General features: G+C 41.3%; 1 protein-coding gene and 1 long non-coding RNA gene across 2 annotated transcripts in view; both read right to left on the reverse strand.

Moving 5' to 3' along the window:
* The window catches only part of LOC145454145 (uncharacterized), a 184,737-nt gene that overhangs the window by 67,556 nt on the left and 94,588 nt on the right, over positions 1 to 22,593 (reverse strand). The gene's annotated exons all lie outside the window — the stretch shown is intronic.
* LOC145453334 (uncharacterized) overlaps positions 1,381 to 22,593 on the reverse strand; it is a 37,906-nt gene continuing 16,693 nt past the window's right edge. The window contains exons 3-14 of the mRNA XM_080331307.1: positions 19,876 to 20,021; positions 19,696 to 19,812; positions 16,252 to 16,404; positions 16,060 to 16,191; positions 13,728 to 13,874; positions 10,584 to 11,385; positions 9,677 to 9,892; positions 9,382 to 9,539; positions 9,086 to 9,200; positions 8,982 to 9,013; positions 4,220 to 4,260; positions 1,381 to 3,814 (exon numbers count right to left, since the gene is read on the reverse strand). Coding sequence (XP_080187433.1) covers positions 2,822 to 3,814; positions 4,220 to 4,260; positions 8,982 to 9,013; positions 9,086 to 9,200; positions 9,382 to 9,539; positions 9,677 to 9,892; positions 10,584 to 11,385; positions 13,728 to 13,874; positions 16,060 to 16,191; positions 16,252 to 16,404; positions 19,696 to 19,812; positions 19,876 to 20,021 — 3,052 coding nt within the window. The 3' untranslated portion in view covers positions 1,381 to 2,821. The remainder of the gene's footprint in view (positions 3,815 to 4,219; positions 4,261 to 8,981; positions 9,014 to 9,085; positions 9,201 to 9,381; positions 9,540 to 9,676; positions 9,893 to 10,583; positions 11,386 to 13,727; positions 13,875 to 16,059; positions 16,192 to 16,251; positions 16,405 to 19,695; positions 19,813 to 19,875; positions 20,022 to 22,593) is intronic.

The following is a 22,593-nucleotide window of genomic DNA, read 5'->3' on the forward strand; positions in this document are numbered from 1 at the left end:
ATAGGAATAGGAAGGAATACCGATAATAACTGCTTCGTAACTGCGACAACTTCAGAACTTACAGAAACAGAATGACCGTATGAGGGGAAATGTTCCAATGTGCAAACTCGTTTTATTTCCAATATCTTACTGATACAAGCATATTGCTGTTTAGAGATGTTGCGTTGGGGTTTTGGAAATGATTTGTTTGCGAGAAATCATTTGCTACTGTGATATACATACCCACTATTTTAGAATAACTCCAAGATGAGCTGCCCGATTGAAATGACGAACGATACAAACGATATGTTAATTAAAAATTTTGTTTCCTCATTATGGTACCATATCTGTTGCAATCATACCAAAGGGTGTCGTTGGAAACACAACGCGTTATTACCACGGTACATTCGCCACCACCTGTATTTGTGTAAAGGGATTTTCGGCATTCGTTCATATCAAATCTACGGCGCGGATTTTCTAGACACGACCGTGTATTTATCAATCTACATTAATGCACTGGCATCCTAATATGCAATTCGTAATATTCAATACCTATTTGAAAAGCCCAAATGAGTGTACTCTGGGATAGGAAGACAATAAAAACGCACAATATCTTGTCATTATTGAGTCGAATCTATTTAACATGTGCCATCCGCACATTACATAGCAATAACCCACACCGCCCATATTTGTACCTACCTTTGGACCTGTAATACCAGTATGTTAGGTGCAAACGCTTTGCATTAAGTCGTTCCTTTTATATATTATAATGGACGAAGATTCATTGCAAGCTATAATAGTCGGTGACGGTATGATTTAGTACTTACGGAAAATGTATTTTTGCATAAATGTCGACCCCCCGGTTCGTCTTACTACTGCTCCTTTTTATTTATTCACGAACCCCAGCAAAACATCTCTAAACAGAAGAAGCTTGTATCAATGGGCTATTGCCGTTTTGTCAATTAAAATGAGTTTGCACTGTAGGATATTGCATCTCATACGACCATTCTGTAGATGAGAGTCATAGTGTTTTAGCAGTCATGGAGCAAAACTGCCTCGTGATTTCCCTAATTGAAATATAAAATAACAATGAGGTTATCAACCATTTTTCAAATTTATAGTTTTCGCGGACCCCCTGAGAATGCTTCTCGGTCCCCCGGTTGAGAACCACTGTCATATGTCCTCTCCAGCCACGACAACTTTGACTATTTAAGTCCTATGGTGCCGAAATGACTAGCACCGAAGCCGTCAGCACCGTTCAGTCCATCGCATGACTTTCTCTGCGCGGACAACTGAAATTACAGCATAGTTCGTCGGCGTTTCAATCTCATATCATTCTAACGTATTAGAGAAGCTTTTCCTTATTCCTTAATTGCTGAAGAGATTGTTTGCAACGGAGACTTCTTACGATTGATTTTTTTTTATTCAATGTCAATGTTCCATCGAAAACGTTTGTTTTCCGCTGTGGAAGTTTGGAGTGTGCAAATAAGGTCACACTTATTGATAATCACATGAAATTCTGATGCCACACGAGTACTATTCAACGAGCCGTTGTCGTTCAAACATACAATGAGTGGCATACTCGAACGAAATCAAATCGGTTAACAATAGCACGCCGCTATGAAGCGTTTACGCGAGACTAAACCATGCTGATAGAATGTAGTATAAAATGCACTAGGTAGTACAGTCGATATATTTAGCCAACTATGTAGACGTACAATTACAGTTCGATGGCGTAGTAGCAAACATAATGAATGTGCATTTGTGGAAAGGAACCTACGTCCCGCGGTCGACGCCAGTGATCAACAACGTTTTTCGACTCATCGCCCCACATTATCAAGCTTGACATAAATTTTCGCCCTCCCCCCTACCCTTCCCCCATATGGATCCGAGAAAAGGGCATATAAACTTTGATCGCTCGTGAATTGACTAAAAAGGTCATTTTTTCGAGATTTTGTTCAGAAAACCGGTATCTGCTATTTCTTTCCGTTGGGTTGACGTTTTTTAGTACTTTCTCATCATCGCAGGACTAGCCGTCTTCAGGTGCGTTTCTGGGCGTGGCAATTATATATATCTCACTGACCGTTCCAACTTTGTCGCCCCCTTTGGTATTTACATCCCCTTGAGTCTCCAAATCGCGCACTGGGGGCGATATCGCTCACGTTGTTTACCACTGGCCTACATGCAGAGCAAAATATGGCATCCTCTAAGCGTGTAAGCACAAAATCCCAAGCTATTTCAGAGCTATGGTCAATATATTATGGACAACTCTGTTACCTACATAATAAACAGCTATAGGGTATATAATATATGTACAAAGTTGGGCAAGGTACTCCGCGTTTGTAGTCAAGTAACACTAGACGAAACGACTAAAAGGTATACTCGATCACAAGTAGACGTAGCGATATCCAAGAGAAGTGAAAAGTATTTGAGCAAATATTTTCGAAATTAGATTTTTACGAGGAGTCGTGTACTTTCAGCAGTTAACATAAGGTAGCTATTTGAAATTGTGAGGGTCATATGATGCACAAAGAGTATTCGAAGACATTCAGTTACGCTGATACAGTTCCACTCGTAAAGTAATGCAAATACATCCTATACATACACTATTGTACGCATTGCAATACCCAAAGTTTTAGTCTACAAAACTGTTAAGTAACGGTTTTAGTCGTCCAAATAACCATCTCGAGTCACTATAGCACAAATAGACAAATCTGCCCGAGTCCTTCGAGCAAATACAAGTATTTCGCTACTGACCACCTTTGTATTAGATAATGATTTTGACCAGTGATTGAGAAATAAGTACACCATAGGGAAGCAATAACAGAGCCCTGTTATGGGTCTAAAATTCGTCGTCGGAGCCGTGCTCTTTCTTCTGCGGACGCCTGCGATGCTGACTCTTCCTGTGCGAGTTCTTCCGATTCGAATGTTTACGCCTCGCGCTGCGACTATTGTCCTGCTCATTTTGAGTCGATTGCACGTTAGGTATTGAGTTTCTGTACCGCGCTCTCGCGTTCACGCTCTGAGCAAGTCTCTTATCACGATGCTTCGCTGTGGATGGCTGGCCATCTGCGACTCTGTTACGCGAATGAAATGGAGACGCTACGCCTACGGATGGTGGTGGATAAGTGGTTTCTTCGTTTATTTTCGGCATGGCTTGGCGTTCTTTGTTGGTTTTCAGACGCGGGCGGGTTCTGCGCCTAGCCCTGTCCGCTCGTCTTTGATATTCGTTACCGCTAATGTCCGGAATATGATGTGGATTACTGTACGGTGCTTGCTTCCTGTCGCGGCGTACTTCCATTTCGAATTCTTCGTCTGCGTTCCTAGCCTGCGTGATCAGCGACCTGTAATCCGACAAGGGGACTCCGGCTGGCATTTTGATATTTCTCGAAGCTTTATTACGAGCGTTGCTTCGTAAGGGATGCGGAGAGTCTTTGATGTGCTTAGCGCGTGATATACCGCCCCAGCGGTGGTCTTGGTCTAACCATTCGTTTCTAGTTACGTTCGGGTAATCGGTGGACAGATTATGATCGAATCCGGTTTGCTTCTGTTTTTTTGATAAGCTCAAAGGTTCTTGATTGCATTGGTTTAAAAATCCCCGTTTCGTGTCTTCCCCCGTTGGCTGATCGTAGATTTGGAACAGGCTCGCGGTGTTCATCCGGGAAAGGTGGCATGAACTACCGTCACTGAAAAGGGATGATTTGCCTAGCATCTTCCTGGAAACTCTAATGCGACGGTTGCCGGCTTGTAAGACGACAGTTTTCGGATGTGCTTTGCCTCTGAAGCGTTTCGGTAGTTTGATGCTTCCTTCTCTTCTGGCGTGCATTCGTGGATACTGTGACACCAGATAAAAAATGGCCGGATTAATTTGTTCCTGTGTCAAACAGTGAATTCCATCGGGCCTATATAATATCCGATGACGTAACCCCGACCAAAATTCGTACCAGCTCCTAATCCCTTAACTAACCAACCGCAATTCCCAATCGGACTAAGCCATTTTCTTTTCATAGGTGGACCCGACCATACTCCGCCGCTGACCATATATAGTATACCCTGACTTTGCCAGACTATACATTATGACATCGCCAAGGTATATGCATTATGCAAACATCATCAAATTATACCCACGTAATTGTATCTTATATTTTGATCTCTCATGCTTGGTCAGGCGGAATCTTTTGATTGATTTGTTGATTGATTGACTGATTGTGTCTATATAAATAACAATAAGGACACGTACCTTGCTACCGCCTTGATTTCCGTAGAGACCATTTTCGCAGTCTAATGAAGAAGAAACAAACTCGGCTGTTATTAACGTGAGGGTCAACAATAACAATAGCATTAACATTGCGGCAGAATACACTGCTGTAGGCCTATGGATTTTTGTAGGCGCCACTAATCTATTTCCAATTATAGCATGTAACGGTGGTTGACATGTAGATGCAAGGAATCTTGATAAAAAAAAAGGTATGGAATAGTTGAAGAAATAGTTAGCAATAACTAGGGCGATATTTTTGACCTAAAAACGGAATATTTTATCTTGAAAAATCAAAATTATGTGGACATTTTTTGACCTTAAAAAACTTAATTTAGACCAAATTTGGATTTCATGTATGTAAATTAGGTGTAATCCCATATGGTGTTAGAATCGTACTATTTATCTTCATTTTTGGTTGGAATTGTGTGTCTTTACGAAGTAGTTTGGCCTGAAAAAACTTTTTGGCTTAAAAACTAACATATTTTTACATGATGAAACTTTATTTTACCGAAATCTGGACCTATGAAGAATTCCAGTAGCTATAGGCCTACATCACGCATCATGGTAAAAATAAATAAAATCTGTTGGAGTACAACGAAGGACACTTTCCTACATTCTCGGTTAGAGAGCGTCTGTCCTTAGTAAGAAGCTTGCGAAGAATGAAAAAAACGTGTAGCAGCAGCATTTGTTGGCTGGCAACACTGAAGCTATGCGTATACTGCTGGTGACAGACCGAGTTGCTTCATTCTGATCATGCTGTGTACATCACAATTTTCCATCATGATATAAGAACCAATGCCCACGCAGTCCTGCTTCAGTTAGGATATTCCGGTCGTTCAGCAGAACAACATGTAAACCTATTTGTTTCATTTGGCCGTTTATGATTCACTTTCATTCATTCATTCATTGTTGTTTTTATACCATTCATACGTCACACTATCTATTTTATCTTTATATTTCGAATTGCAATCTCCGTATTTACTGACGATCGCTCCCGATGAGTGTCAGTTGAAAAGCTTAGAGCAGTGGTTCCCAACCTTTTTCATCTCGTGCCTCCTTTGGCCGAAATTTAGGCCCAAATTCCCCCCTTAGGAAAAATCTGCCCGATGATTAAAAAGGTCATTTTTACCGCTCAAACACCTGTCGACTGAGAGAATAAGACGGGCGGTACCGAGTGCTTGTTTCTAGCAGGGCTGTAACAACACTTGAGACCTCCAAAACAATGTTCTTGGTCCCAATCAAACAAATTCTGGAATGCTCGACTCAACAGACCCCCACACTTCCATTTGTGTTTTCGGCTTACCATGCACCAATCGCTAATATAACTGCTGTGAAAAATCAGTATGCATAAATTTACTGGTCTCGCGATTTTTTTTCTCAAGTTTGCGTATGCATCTGGCCAATAATATTGGTACTTTCATATATAGCAGGGTTGACCAGACTCGAGTCACCATTTTCTGATGACTCGACGTGACTCAAAATATGGAAACGACTCGACTCGAGACAATCTGTGTATTGACTCGACTTGGACTCGAGTCATTGTGCATGACTCGAGACTATAAGACAGCCAAGACCAACATTTCATTGTAATTTCGAAGAACAATAAAGTGACCAGACCACCCTATTGGAATTTCGTCTATTGATCCTGGTACTTGAAAATGCGACAAGAAACTGCTCACAGTGAGGAAAATTAGTGTATTATAAATTCAAAACATTCAATATCACTAAACAGAGTTGTAAAAAGTGGGTTTAACAAGACTTCAACTGGAAACTGAGCCGTCAACACAATGACTCGGACCCGACCCTCTGCTCGGTGACTTGGACTCGGACTTGACTCAATGGTGAATTGAAAATGACTCGATTTGACTCGAGTCAAAACTATGAAAGTGAGATTGACTCGGAGCCTCGTGACTTGGTTACAGCCCTGAGATATAACATACACGTGATCAGATTTCCTGCCGGAGCTCGTTGAAATTTAGGACACCCATTACGTTTAGGCAACATTGCACCAAGCTTAACATGCCTATTTTGATCGGGTAGCTGTTCACTAAAAATAAGGCAAGACTAGCGATCTCTTTGACTTGAATCGATGACGTTGAAATATTTTGTCACTGTCTGAAAATGTTGAATTGAAAATATAAGAAAAATACTTTGACCAGAGGCCTTGTTGTGGTAGATTCGGCACGAAATTTGCTCGCTTAGGATATATTTGATTAAGAGGCCGTCGCTGGCCTACAAAATCGTCTTGCGAACTGCAGCACATCTGAACTAGTTTAAAAAAAACGAAGGGGAATTTGTATGTGAAAAAGAGATTACAAATAGCATTTGAACATACTTTCATCAAATAAAAACAGCCATAAGGAGCATGCGTTCGGATATAACTGGTTGACTACATGACAGTTCAGACATGAACAATTTGGGAAATCTGTTACAATTCTAAAGTGGAATTCCTCCCTAAAAATTGCAAAATTCCCCCTAAGGGGGGAATTCCTCCCCGGTTGGGAACCACTGGCTTAGAGTGAATAAATTGCGAATCCATTGACAATTTTCTGACCTAACACTACAATTTTGAAAAATTTTTGACATGTCAAAAAATCGCCCTAGTAATAACGCTTGCGTATGGATAATTAAATTGATTTGGCATATATCCTTCCTCGGAATATATCATTGACTTTTGCGGACAGCAGAAAGTTAATCACCGTAACTCAAGTTTGATTTGGTTCACAAATTTGCGCATTGAGCGATATGGTATTTCACCCGTTGAGTTTGTCAAAAAAGTGCCCAAGGCGAGGCTCGAACTCGCAAGTACCCCAACTGTCTTATATGTACGGCGCGCTAACCGATTGCGTCACCAGAGCATCGTGGACGAGGCGGAACGTGTTCGCATGATTAGAGTAATAAATGGTGTGCAATAATATTATCTTGTCATAAAATCTATACTTGATCAATTATTATGTATGTAGAACTACATTATCCTATAACTGCAACAAATGCTTTGCCTGGTTCATCAAACTGAGGAGCTATAATACCCAAAATTTATCAACAAACCGCAACAATTAGCTTCTGTTACGGCTAAATCAGCAAACGCAGCAAACCGCAGGAAAGACATCAGCACATTTTTTCTTTCGTGCCGAGAGAGGACTCAGCTCAGACGCTTTGCGCTGATATTTCGTTGACTATAACAACAGCAACGGAAGTTGCTGACTTGCTATTTACAGTCATTCCGACTGGTAAAGTTGTAATGCAATTCGATCCACACGTATAAAATCATTTATTCTATTACCCCACTTCCGGTCAGCAGTAAGAACTTGGGTTTCGACTTTTGTAGTTGACTACATGTAGGACCGGTACTGCGATGGGAGATTTTTGCCGCATGATTTTAGCCGTCGCTGATGCAAGTGCTGTGCTCAAGTGCTCTCGAATTACCTAATGACATCATCAATGCAAAACAGTGATTTTCAAACTTTGTGCCGCGGCACGTTAGTGTACCGCCACAGATTCTCAGGTGTGCCGCGAACAGTTTTGGAGTTTTGGAAAAGAACTGTATAAATATTTTGAAAAAGGCCTGAAGACTAGCATATGCGACTTAAAGACGTTTTAATTTTTCAACAGCTGGTAAATAATACCAAGTGACAATTAAATCAGTTATGGCATCCTAATAAACGGAGCAATCTTTCCGAAGAAGGGCAGCTAATTGATTTACGAAAATGCCTATTTACAATTTAAATATATTTCTTCAGAAGAAATTGGATGATTTTTAGCTGTCTGCTAGCAAATCTTATTCCAATAATCGGTGCAAAACAATCAATATTGAGTTAAAATAATTTGCATATTCATGGCTAGGTGACATGGTGTTCTTTTTTGAGTGAAATGAGAAATTAAAAGCTGTAACGAAAGACACTACTTGGAATGAATGATAAAATGCGTGTTGCTGTTTGTTTGGCGATTTCAACGCAGGTGGTTTTGTTCGTCATATCCAAAAATCCTTTTAATATCTATAGATGTACATTACCAAATGCGGGTTGGTTTGTAAACAATTCAACCTCCTTTCTATTGTATATTTTCTGTTCATATAATAAAAACATCTATCTTTTTTAAAGCATCTTTTCTCGGCGCAAGGGTGGCACTGGAGTTTTATAATTTTTTTTAGTTTTCCACAAGCCGAAAATGTTTTTGTGGAACAAATGGTCACTGGTCAGCACCTTTTGTCAGACTTACTCACGGGGGCCTATGTTAGAAGCTGATTGAGTTCAACATCTTCGCGATCCCCAGAAAAAGGCAAACGACCCCAAGCTTGTTAACTACTATCTTTCACTAAAGCATCCAAACGGAATTACCGACACGAGGAATATAAGGTCCTCTTAAAATTTCGATTACACTTAGTCTTTTTACAATAAATGATAGGTAGGCCTATTTTAATTTATTTTTTATCGCATGCAGCTTATGCGATGACAGTGGTACCAATACTAAAATTAATATATCTGACACTAAATCGCGCTCAGCGCAAAGAAAAATTTCAAGTAGCATAAATCTTTCCAAAAATAAGATATTGCTGATGTTGATTTACGAAAAAATTTCAGCTCGCTTCAAGCCTTCAAAATTCCGGACATTTAGGTATATTTCAGCATTTCCTCCCGGACGCAGTTTGCGCAGTGAAATTTCTGACATGTCTGGGATGGCAACCCTAATGTATACACCTAGAGTCTAGACACTAGTGGTATTAATGGAAAATCAGACATCTTACCAGCTCCGTTCAACCGTTCCATCTCTTTGGCTCTGAACCCAGAACGTGAAACAAGTGGCATAAAGACTTGATATTGAATATTACAATACCTTCGCACGCATTACCTGCATTTGTAGGCTAATACCCCCACAATCGCCAAAACCAACGCTATGGCAACCAGTGCGGCAATAGCGGCGTGCAAGTCGCTGAAGTTGTTCCTCGACATGCCTTCAATGAATACTGAACAAGAAAACATGACTGATAAAATGATGAATCTTATTATCATATCAGCATCACTATATAGGGACAATATTACCTGGTTTGCGTCAGGATATTGGAAGTCGCCATGAATTTACTGAGGTATAACTTTTGTCTTACGATATGTTACGAAACCCAATATGCTGGTAATGTTGACACCAACCTTCGCAGTTTTTTCCGGAATAGGAAAAGAAGCATTGGCATATGTATTCGTCGACATCCACTTCCATACACATCCCTTGGTTTTGACACGGCGTAGAGTGGCACGGCGGCATCTTCTTTTCGCAGTGACCTCCGGCATAACCAGGCTGACATTCGCATCTAAATATCAAAACCATTACGGCATTTCATTTTTTTCGCGCATGTTCGTATTACCTATCGGAAAGGCGCTGCTATTGGTCACATAACAACCAACATCGGTTTAATATGACATAATTATGAATAAACCTTTCAATTACCGGTATATGCTGTCCACTTGTACACACGTTGCATTGTTTTGGCATTCGTATTCGTCACAGAGTGTAGCGTTATGACAGGTTTCCCCCGCCCAGCCCAACATACACCCATCGACACAGCTACCATTGAATACATTGCACGGTACTTTGTCTCGGCACATTCCGCATTCTCCTACGCAACCCAGACCGTAAGAACCATTATCACAATTTTCCTGGCATCTGAAACAACATGGAGCGTTATGGGCTTACGGTTACGATAAGGAATAACGGTAAACATTTCCGTGGGGAACGAGGCGTAAATGCAAATGTTAACTGGAATCATTCAGAGATGCAAGATGTACAATTTATGCATTTGGTGTATGTAGCAGTGGTTCTAAAGTTTTTTCAAGCCATTTACTGACACGTGAATGTGCACTGTTCCGTGTTCGTTGACTTGAAAACATGCAAACGTTATTGATAGGAGATTCATACGCATGAAAACGGATTGCAAGAAACCATTCTTAGGAAAGTCCGATGGATTCGTGGCCATACTATACGATGTTAGTAATAAGTGAAGACTGACAAACGGATTAATATTTTCTCTCTGGATACGCCGGGTACCAAATCCAAAAACAATGCCGTGAAAGAAAGCTAACATTAACTCGAAAGCTAAATCGTCAGTACGAGCATAAAAATTACGTTATTCGGTTTAGGGACGGATTGTTACGCCAAGATCTACAAGCAACGCTACGATTCAACGTACGGTGCATTAGAAAGCGCGTATTCTGGTAATAGTTTATTATAGGCGAAAAATTTCCTTCTTGCACTTTTGGTTTCAGTTAAAAGTCACGCCGCTGAATGCTCTTCGAACATATCTGATTTCGAACATACATTATGTTATCACAGTGGAAAAATCAACTTGTCAACTCACCCAAGACCTTGATACCCAGTAGCACACAAATCCTCGCATGCTCCGTCCACAGGCTCACACACTGTTACGTTGTGACATCTGCATGGCGACGCGCAATTAACGCCGAAATACCCTTCGGGGCACACTTCCTTACAAAGAGGTGGCACAAATCCCGGTATACACAGCTCCCCTTCAGACCCAGGGTGTTCGCAGTGGCCCGTTTCTGAGTTACACGGACTTCCGCCCGCACATGAGCCGCACGTGTCTTTACAGAGTATTCCGTGGGTTCCGTTTTCACATCTTTCATCGCACGACACTCCGAGCCAGCCTGCGGCGCAGGAGCCTGCGGTCTCATTTGCAGATGCGGGATCGCATTCGCCGTTTTTGGGATTGCACGCCACGCCGCCCATGCAGTGACACTCTCGCACGCAATCTTTCCACCATGTTCCGTTGTGACAAGGTTCGTCGCAAATCGGAGAGGCATAGCCGTAATCACAGTAATACACAACGTCCTCGTCTTCATCCATCTCGACGTGCTCCATTTCCAAACTGTAAAACGCGCTGCCTTCGTCCACTTCGATCGCGCGGGCGCCGGGGCATTCGCCGGTTGTTCTGTTGCAAGACAGATCTCCGTAACATACTCCGCAGCTGATCTCGCAGTCGGGCCCGTGGCTGAAAGGAGGGCAGGTTTCTTGGCAGTTTTCACCCGTCCAACCAGCAGCGCACGACCCGTCGATGCACTTCCCCGTAATAGGGTCGCAGGCGCCTCTGGCGCAATGGCACTCGCTTTCGCAGTTGATTCCGTACTTGCCGAGTCCGCATTCTGAATGGTAGAGATTTAGGACGCGTAAGTGAAAAGTAATGTAAATACTTCTACTTTTGAAGTTTATTATATTTTATTAATAATTTTATGCTTTTAAACGTACCACAATATTGCGATACAGTGAGAAGATGGGAAGGTGTCGAAACCCTTTAGAGTAGTCTTTCAAATCAGACATCAACGTTTGCATTATTTTCAAGTAGGTTTATGCTACTTGCAGTACTTTCTGATGTGGTTAGGATTTTAGACTATTTCTACTTCACCATCAGTTTTCGTGTTGAGGCACAACTATAGAACCATCGAATACTTACTTTTTTAGTTACCAGTAAATGGTTACTTCTACTTGCGTAACAACAATGACTGCTTTGTCCGCCTCTTGGTTTATCACATTCACATGTGTGGTAACCTTGCTGAGGTAAGGATCACAAGTTATGAGAGGGGGTGGGAAACGAAGTATACTTCTACTTTTTGAGTACTGAAGTCGGTTTTACTTGTACTTACACTGCTAAATGATACGGTGATTATTTTGGACTACACTGGTACTTCTATCTCTGCTTATCAATTTTGATTTATGAGGTAAAACTAGTTCTAGAATACTTGATGTTTTATTTACTTGGAAACAGAGACTTCCACATGTACGACTCTACTCATATACTTCCACGTCCCTACCAATGATGATTGCAGCACCACAAATAGTAAGTTATGCGATTGACCGCTCTATGCCTATTCAATTTCTGCAGTATTCTATAATTTCCAAGTGTAACTTCAAGATTTTTTCACGTAGTAAAACCCCGCCGAAGATACCCCGGGCGTACGAGTTGGCGAGATAGCCCAGTGGTATAATCCACCGCTACAGCACCAAATGGTTGCGCGTTCGAGTCCGACAGAGGTCGATTTCAGAATTCCAACCTAAGTGTTGGAGGTTTATCCAGGCTCCTCCTAGCCACCTCATCCGCGTAAGCGGTGTCCTACAAGAAAGCCTAGAAGTGGGCCGTGCTACAAGTCGGCAGATACGGAATTTAAAATGTTGAAAACCGGCCTGGTGTAAATGACCGTTGTAGTCCACAAACATCATGAATAGGCCCTAACTGAAACAAACAAACCCTGGGCGTGTGATCCAGTTTAGATCAAAGCCAATGTAGCAACTTATTCGAAGTTGCACAATTTCTTGTAATTGCAAAAACGCTGGTCATCCTAACTCAGTGGTCGGGAACCTTTTTTGTCCGAAGAGCCATATTGGCCCTACTTTTTCCATCTCCACTCCCAAAGAGCCATACATGCCAATCGACTCTTACGTTACAATTGAAAATTCGTGACGTCATGGCAGCAATAATTCGAACTTACTACACGGAATTTCTCGTGTGCGCTATATTTGCTCTGTAAAAACTGGTATTTATTGTTAGAAAATAAAGCTCGAAGCTAGAGGTAAGACACAGACGGGCCAAGCCTCGCCACTGATAACGCAACTCATCGTAAGCAGCTTAGAATTAAATATAACTGATAATAATTGAATGGGACTGTCGCACTGATTCCGAAAATATATCGACTTCTCAATTCTCAAAGTATTCGGCGGTAACATAACGTTGCACTACACGCCTACATTTTATCGCCGGTACTATACAGAGCTATACTAACCAATCAAGAACGTGGATAGCTATGGCGTGTATTTGAAATCTGCGTTTCTAAATCGGTGTCGCCATGTCTGGTATGCTCTTTGATTAATATCGTATTTCACCATTCAAGATTTCGTGTCGGGTACATAGAATTCGCGAGTGATATTGGCCGCCGGCGTGACAGTAACTTGAATTTGTTGATTTTGAAAAGAGGGGGTCCGAGCCCCTAAACCTTAAGATGGCATTATCTTTACCTCTCAACGACATGTTTGTACTGCCACGAGAATAATTATTTTGGCCGTGATGAAAATTTACCAACGAGTCGCTGCAATACTGATCAATTCAGTACAAAAATGAATATTTGGCAAAGAACAATATCTTATGCCCAAAAGACTCATATAGGGCCCGCGAGCCATAGGCTCCCGACCACTGACCTAGCTAGTTGGAAAGTCTAGACAGAGTGGACCTGTTGAAGATGAAATATAAAGGAACTTCAGTATTTCATGACAATGCGATTTCTTTACCGACACGTTTACAGTCTACAAAATGATCGCAACTTCCAATTAGGAAAGACATCATAGTATAGGCGTATAGGCGTATGCCAAATATAAAAATGATATTATCTGCAATCTCACAATCGCACTGAGAGAATAGTAAACTATTTCACATACTAATGAATGCAGGTGCATAGAATCTCGGTAATTGTTAAACAGAATAGGTCCTTGCACTCACTTCCGTTACAGACGACACCCGAGAATCCCGACGCACAAGTGCACCCTAGCGGATCTGGCCTGCAGAACATCTTTCCTTTGCAACCGATTTCAGGATTTTCGTCACACTGGTACTGGCAGTCCGGTCCGAAAGTATTTGCGCCACAGACTGCAGAAATTATATTACAATGATCCTCGCATCTAGTAGGCCTACTGGGGGATAATAAATATATTTAACAGTCGGATACAGTGCACATGCACACGCCTGTTAAAGTACAATGTACACTATGCAGTGTGGTGTAATTTTTTCGAAATGAAATCCGTTTACCACCTGACTCCGGTCATATCAGAAAAATGTATGAATCCGTCTCCGGTCCGGCTTCGGCCGAATACAATAAAAAAAATATCCAGCCCGGACATGGCTAAATCCTGCACACTACCTATAATAGTATACTCCGGCCGCATCAGAAAAAGTATGATTCCGGCTCATTCGAGAATGACTCTGGTCAAAAATTGAAAAGTCCGGCGGATATCTAGTCCATGGCTATCCATGCCTGTACGGTACAGTGTGCATATCCAACACGTTATAGGCCTACATCTCATTGGAAATAGAGGGAGTGTCTTTATCCCGCATCAAGGGATGCTGGTGGTAATGACATTCAATTCGTGAAGTAGTTAGGGTGCTCGACTGTTCGTGTTTGCGTCAGAACACGCACAGACTGGTAACCGAAATATGGCAAGTGTTAAACATAATTAGTTGAAAAATGCAATGTGAGCATCACGAATCATGTCAGTGAATGAATAGATATCTGGGGGGGGTTTGATATGGCCGTATAGTTCTATCGCGAGTAATGACGCGAGTACAACTACATGACCGCTATGTGGTCGTGATATTGCCAAAGTCCGTTTTCGCGTTAGGTAATGCTCAGGCCGTGCTATTTTCGGCATATGCCAAAAATACCAGAAATCGCTTATTTTTGGCATTTTTCAGATTTTAGTTTTGGCAGTTTTGGCATCGCCATGAATTCATATTTATTGACTCGAATTAACCATGTAAAACCCTTCAGTTTGGTCTTTCCTATGAAACGGAAGTAACAAAACATGCAGTATCCAAATCGTGCCATCAAACAGCAAGATTTAAATCCGAATTGAAAACGATGTTGGAGACCAAATTTACCCGATACAAAACCGAGTGCTTCTGCACTATATATTCTAAATATTCGATTCATTATGCGTGCTAAATTACCGACATTTAGAGTAGTCACAATACTTATGATAACAATTAAAAAGGATTTCTGACACGTTTGGATCATGTAGCCTTCACTACCTGACCAACTGTTAAAATAATGAGTGACTTCAATAATCAATGTTCATATTATGAAAAATTATCCACCCTGTAATGAAAAACTAAGAAAGCGCCGAATGTAGATATTTATGTATGGTACATATAGATCTGATGGCCTTCTGCACCATGTCTGTTCATTAACGAAACTATGTCCCTATTGGAAAACGCGACACACTCTATGAGTTATTGAACAATGAACATGGGGACAGTTTTCAAATGCAAGTTGAAGGGAAATGGAATTTGGCGTAGTGGCTACATGATGTAATAAAATGCATGCGCATTGAAAACAGGAAAATACCTATCGCGCTAAATTTTAGAACTAGAGCCCGCTACCACAGATTCCGAAATATGCTGATTACTACTTTTACGTGCAGAGATCATCTACTTCCTAATCGTTGGATATCATCTATTTCTTAATCGCTGGCTGATCAATCCACATATTGGTCGTATATCTAGATTCAATCACTGAACTTTTTGGCCTTTTCATTAACCTTTCATGGACCCCTTGGATAGTAGTCTGCGGACCTCCGAAGGATCCACGGACCCTATAGTTCTAGAATTATGCTTTACACACTTGTTCTGTCGCTTCATACAAACTGCTGCCTATTCTTGTTGTCATTTTTATCAAAAATATCATAAAAATCTATATTTTCAAAAAGTCCTATTTTTGATATTTTATTTTTTTTATTTTTGGCAGTTTTGGCATTTGGTTCCTGAAATGCCAAAAATAACACCGTCTGGGAATGCCAAATGGAATGTGAATGCACGGCACAGGAAGCGATATCAAGGTAAGCCTATAAGATAATATATTTATCAGCACTACGTGGAAAGGAGATCCCAATCGTTATTAAATATAGCCAAGAATATTCCAGTATACTTTCATAAGGCGATACTGGTGCTACAATGTAGGTTCAAGCTACATATGGACCTATGCATGTTACCAATGATATAAATCGGTGGTAACGGTGGTTATCATTATCGTTTACGTCTGACTGAAGGTATACTTAACTCTTTTCGCAAGTCGCTCCTCCAAACCCAGCTGCGCAAATGCAGGTCCCATCATCCATATCACATACGCCACCGTTTTTGCAGTCCAAGCATTCTTCCTGGCAAATCGGACCAAATTTGTCGCTCGGACACGCTGCGAATATGCGTTTACTTCTTTTAATGCTGTCATTGCAATCACTGATTCGGTCCGTACCTCGTACAATGATTCTGAAGACCGCTTGTTGGTATAGGCGAGCATTGAAGTCACGGGTTGGATACAACACCACATACAGCCCGGTTTGGTCCGGCTGTGGGTCTTCGATGGTAGTAGTTAGCTCTCCGCCAGTTAGCATACGGGGTCGTCCGGCTAAAGTTTTAAATTATGTATATTCGATGAGGAATGGGCCTACTGTATATTCGAGATGTTCAACATTATTCAGCAAATGTACTCAAGTACAGGTAGAAGTAAGAGTAATAATTGCGAGATAATGCTAATAGTAATAAGAGTATAGACCTAAAAGAAAACGGGATTGAGAATCACTCAAGTAAGTAGTATCATGAGATCGAAAGGTATGGCGATATAATGTGGGTACGATAATCAGCTACAACATCAATGGGCCGCGAGTTACTAGTCAGAGTTTGACCGAGGTCGACCTCGTAATTCCTACATTGATGTTTTAGAGGTTGGGCGAGACTGATCAATGATCACTGATCAGTGATCATTGCCACCCGATTCGCGAATGCGGGGCTCCACAAAAAACGTAGAGCGACAGTGGGCCGTGCTTGAAGTCATCACCTCGGGAATAAGGACAGGGAATTGCGGACTCAGAATTATCCATGTTGCTAACACACCATGAATATTAAAAATTAAAATAAATAAATGTACGTGGAAATAGTACAATAAAGTACGATGGGAGGAGCCGTTGTATAATTTCGTTGGCTGCTGTTGACAACTTCGAACCATTATAGCAGGGGTTCTCAACCCGCGGCCCGCGGGCCGCATGCGGCCCGCAGACGTTTCTTTTGCGGCCCGCGACATCTTCCATTACGGAAGCAATTACTACTGGTACAGAATTGTTACATTAATTTAGCTACTAAGCTTTCTTATCGCACTGTCTCTGTGTCGTTTGATTATTCATTCTTTGATGTGTTCTGGTATCATGATATAGGCCTATGCTGAAGTTTAGATTGATTTTGTTTTGAATCAGTATTCGGCTGCACTCTGCTTCAAGAGAATCCCGCTGCGTAGAACACTTTTAAAAAGTGTTTCACACACCGTGAATGGTTTGAGCAGACATAAGTACTAGGAACGAGAACGTCGAAAGCTGGGTTTGTAACTCTGCGTGGAGCAATGAATTTGCTTTCCCACATATAAATGGAAAACCGATGTGTCATATTTGTCAAAGAACAGTTGTCGTAACGAAGCGGCGAAGCTTAAAATGATACCACGCCTGTACCACGCCTGTTTCTTCTGGAGTTTCACATATCGCCTGATCTTAGAAAAAACGATGCTAGCTTGGTGGCAAGCCCAGCAATCCATATTTCTGGCATTGTAAAAATTGGCAGCGACGTTACAGACATTGTTCAAAAGTGCTCAGAATATCGCTAAACCAAAGAAATCTGCTAGAGAAGGTGCGATTTCAATACGACTTCAATATACTCTGCGAATATTCGCTGTTTCCCGAACTTAGCAGCGATGACATCATGACCTGACAAATTTCGAAGCTACAGTTGTCTGATTCAACCGTGACCAGAAGAGTAACAGCAATGCCGGTTGATCTTTTATCGCATTTCTGAACCATGTTGCCGCGTAGACTACTTTAGCCTAGCATTGGACGAATCCACCGATTCCAGCTAAGTATCTGGGTGCATTTTATCAGAATAGACATATTTGCAGAGGAAATGCGAAAAACAACAAATTTACAAAGCTGACTCCTGTAACTGTTGGTGCAGGGTTCCACCAGCCATGGAAGGAAAGGAGAAGGGTGGATTGGTTTGCTCAGAAATGACCCCAAACAACAGACTTCTTCTCATATCACTGAGAGCTGAAAGTCATGATAATGGCCTCTGTAACGAAAGAGTGGCCGCAATTTCATACTTGCTCACTCACGCATTGAAACAAGGAGTTCAGTTCTCTGTTGGAAGGGTTTGGGGGTGCATATACCTACCTACTTGGAAACGAATGCAATGCAGGCTCCATACGGGGATTTACTTGCGCCGCTGGAAGATACATATTCTCACAAAAAAAAAGCCGCTGTAAACTTACGAACGCTGTCCATTAATGCCCCTGAATGCATGAAAACGTACTAAATGCCAGTATACGACTGGTAAATAGGCTATAGTAGCCTGAATTTAATAATAGCCCGCAAATACATGATAATAATATTCTGCGGCCCGCAGGGTCTTTATTTGTAAAAATGCGGCCCGTTGTACAAGGGAAGTTGAGAACCCCTGCATTATAGGATGCAGATTTGGAACTAACGCAGATTGGCTAATGGCTGCATAAACAAATGCAATTTTCAAAATTATAACATGTTACCGTGATATTGGGGCCATTGTTTTACGACGATTTTACTTCTAAAGGTGCTACAAATCAATCCCAATAATTAAATGAATTGAGGTTTATCTATAGTAGGCTACGGTAGCACAGGTAATAAATAAAATGGGCATAGCTGTCGCAACACCAATAATACTAAAACAACAACAAACGCTTTCCACGTGACAAAATCTATTAAGGGAATAACTCTACGAGTATTATAGTATAGCAAAAGAACAGTCCCTTGTGGATTTGATGAAAGTAGTTTAAACCTATACTGTAGCAGTTCTAAATGTAAGTTTTAGTCTTCACTGGCTGTTTCAGCAATATACTAATGACTAGGGATGGTGTGAACCTACGAAAGGTTCAGGTTCGTGTGAACGCGAACGCGAACCTAATGACGTCACATGACGTAATATTGCTAATTCCAACCCTTGATATCAGTGATGAAGTGATAGCCTATATTAATGCGCGCGATACCTAGCGACGAATCGGGCCACATGACACCACAAATAAAGTAAATATCACATTTACTTCTACTTCGCCATTATTTCAAGCTAAAGTAATCACTCAGTGACTGATTCACATTTTGTCAAGTACAACAGCGGTATGAACCCGCCAAAGTACAGTTACGCAATTACAAAATTCCCGTCATTATATATGACGGGCGAATTCACGAAGGCGTATTCCGTAATTATCAAATCCTCTGAGACCTAATCGTCAAACAAAACCGAGTTCGGGAATCGGAAATACCAAACTGATAAACAGGAAAACACTTCAGTTCTTGCATACTGTACTGTAATGGATTCTGATCTTTGTCCGTCACTTATTGATTCCGCGGTTTATCAACATGTTCAAGCCTCGCATATGGGATACTCGAGAATAGTTCGAGTACCTATTCCTTGAACCCATGTGGTATTTCGTATCAAATACCGAAGATCCGGCAGCTGGATTACTGACATGGCAGATGTAATTTGGAACTAAATTTCCCTAATTTGGGGGAAGTTCATATCATACGTGGATAAGGAGAATTCCGAAACATTATTTCGCATCTTCGATTCTGCAACATCCAACTAAATTTGACAGCACGAGACACGCTGTTCTTGCAGGAATTACACTTACGGTGCATCTGATACCACATTAGCTCGTCGTATTTCTCCGGTCTCGGTTGAAGCATTTCCATTTCCAGCGGCTCACCCATCGTCGTACGATATGTACTCATCATCGGGAAGACTCTCGCTGTGAAGAATCGGTAAAAATTATATTCAATTCCGATGCCACTTCGAAAGGCGCCTGCCACACCTGAGGTTGGCACTACCACTCCCACTGCTTTCCTGGTGATGTCTGTAGCATTGTCTCTAGCGGAGCATGAAAACGCCCCAAATCGTTTCGCGCCACTGGCCTTTGGAATTTCCATTTGCAGCCCCGGCCAATCTTCTGGTTCGATACTGAAACGTACATATACCATACTTTCTACTATCATACTGTACTTTCTATAATACTAACACTGGCTGTGTGGAAGTTTTTCTAAAATTATGGTTAATATCACGGTTAGATATGACCGTGCCCGGATTTAAAATTGAGTCGGATTTGGACTTGACAATAGGAAATAGTTCGGGCTTCAGGGCCGAGGGCCAATCGATGGATCAACGATTTAAATGTTGCGCTACGAGAATGGTGTTAGCATTTAATTCTCTATACATGCAATACAATGCAGTCATAATATCGATTCTGAAATCTTTACTAAACTTAATAAGATAGAAGAGGCAAGCAGTTCAGGATTGACTTCCATGTCAGCTACGCGTACAATCGCCGCGCCTTGTCAAAGATGTATGCATTACTCAATACAGGCGTCGAAAATCACAAATATCTGTCCTGTCATTTTGCCATTGGTCATTTGTCGTTTTTTTCATGGCAGATATGCTTTTGATTGACGAGCTAATTCAATCGCCTCAATATATATCTGCTATCTTCTAACTTCTCGAGTTCACTATAATGACCACAGTAGGGGTGTCAAACATACAGCCCGCGGGCCGCATCCAGCCCGCCAGACAATTTCATCCGGCCCGCGAGGTCATTCTGAGTAAATTGAAAAGTATCGTATATCCAGCACATTTCTAACAGAAATTGAGATTTTAAGTAATAAATACTTTGCGTAAATATTAATTTTAATATCTCAAGACAGTATATGTCTAACATGTTTATAGGTCACAACCCACAACCCTACATCCGTCGGAAATGTTAAGCTCTCATTCAAGTAACCATCAGAAACAAATCGGTGACAATCCGTGCATACTCAGTTCACGATTTTCTGGAAAAATGGACCAAATAGTTACCCACCGAGGCCGGAAACGACAAACCGAAATCGTGTTTGTACTCGTAGAATATATTAGCTACAGGAAGGATATCATTGAAATATCTTTGGTTGCACCCCAGTTTACCTTATTCGGACCCAATAAAGTGCGAGCCCCGTTCCCGCGTTTACAACTCTTGTATTCCTAACCAAGAATACGCAGGGCCGACCACCCATCACTATATATAAACAACTTATTGGAGCCACAGTTTTAGTGGTTTATAACTGTATTAAATCGGCCAATATTTTTGCCAATTCCATTGTTTGTGAATAACGATGTTGCTCGCATAGAATCCACAATCCCCGTGATATAATTTTGCATAGCGTTGATGATCAGGCATTCCCGTGAAAAACAAAGGTATGGATTTGGAGGTAATCTGCAATCATTGACTTGTCCGGCCCGCGACCCAAGCTGAGTTTGCCATCCCTGGACTACAGTTTTCGATTATATAGTTATCTGTGTAGTGAAAAATGTATTTTACAGTTTATTGGTATGGAGAGGAACAGTAGCCTATCCTTTGACATACTTGGATCTAATTCTCGTCAGAATCGATGTTATATATATGACGGGTCACGTTCGTCGTTACAAATCCGCCTGCTGTCTTGATCCAGACACTCATCCAGACACCCATAGGGTGTGTTTCAAATAGTCAACTTAATCCCGTCGTCGGGCTTAAGCTACACCCCTCAGCCCTAAGTCAATTTCAAAACTGTGACTTAAGGGGATTTCCCTCCCAGCGTGGTCTTTGTTAAGACAGATATCCAAGCCTGGTAGGGGGTAGGCTGAAGTCTCCTGTGTTGCCCAGCAAACACAAAACCGTAAAAGGATAATCCGGGATCATCTCGATTAGGTTCTGATTTTCTAAGTGTCGGGGGAATGTCTAAAATACGTAGTAGGGTTGTCTTGTGGTTATATTCAATCAGAATAAATTCCAACTCGGTGTTGTTCCATGGCATGCGTTAGACTTCATTATATCGCGTTGTTAACCTAATAATGCGAATTTTCTATCGCTTGCGGGTATGTCTAAAAGACGTAGAAAGGATAATGTTTGTGTTACATTCAATAACGATAAATCACTATCCGGTTTTGTTCGATCTCAAGCGGTAGCTTCGTTATATCCATTAGAAAACAATGTTCTACCTTCGTTTTATTGCGTGAGGATGTCACCAGTGTTGAATATTCGTGTTGTTGCTCTAAGGCCGAACAGTTTCGTTTTCTTCTGATATATATGATCTTCATTAGATATATATTCGATCTTTCGGTAATCTCGTATGTTCAACGAGTATGGATAATAGTTTTATTCAGAGAATAACTAAATAAGTGAGATGTAAGTGAGTGAGATGTTGTACGTTTAGGAATATGATTATTGATGCGTGACTTCTAGAATATATCAGGCGATTCAAATTTACGTCATCGCGCGTGACAAAGATTTGACTCGCAACAGGTAGCAGCCAGGCATAGTTCGCTCTTTCTGTATGGTAAATGCCGTAAATATATAGGAATTGTGACTGAATGAGGTAGCGGGTAAAAGGTATATATGCAGTAGCATATAGCTTATGGGGTATTTCGAATTGCCTGTAGTATATGACGCCTAGAGCTGTTTGACTTTCTTCAAACCAGGCGTAGACATAACTGTAGAAAAGTCTCAACGTTTCCAGGTTAGAAT

Source organism: Botryllus schlosseri, chromosome 13 (genome assembly GCF_051294905.1).
Source record: "Botryllus schlosseri isolate E-star chromosome 13, Bs_hap1, whole genome shotgun sequence".
Taxonomy (NCBI): Eukaryota; Metazoa; Chordata; class Ascidiacea; order Stolidobranchia; family Styelidae; genus Botryllus; species Botryllus schlosseri.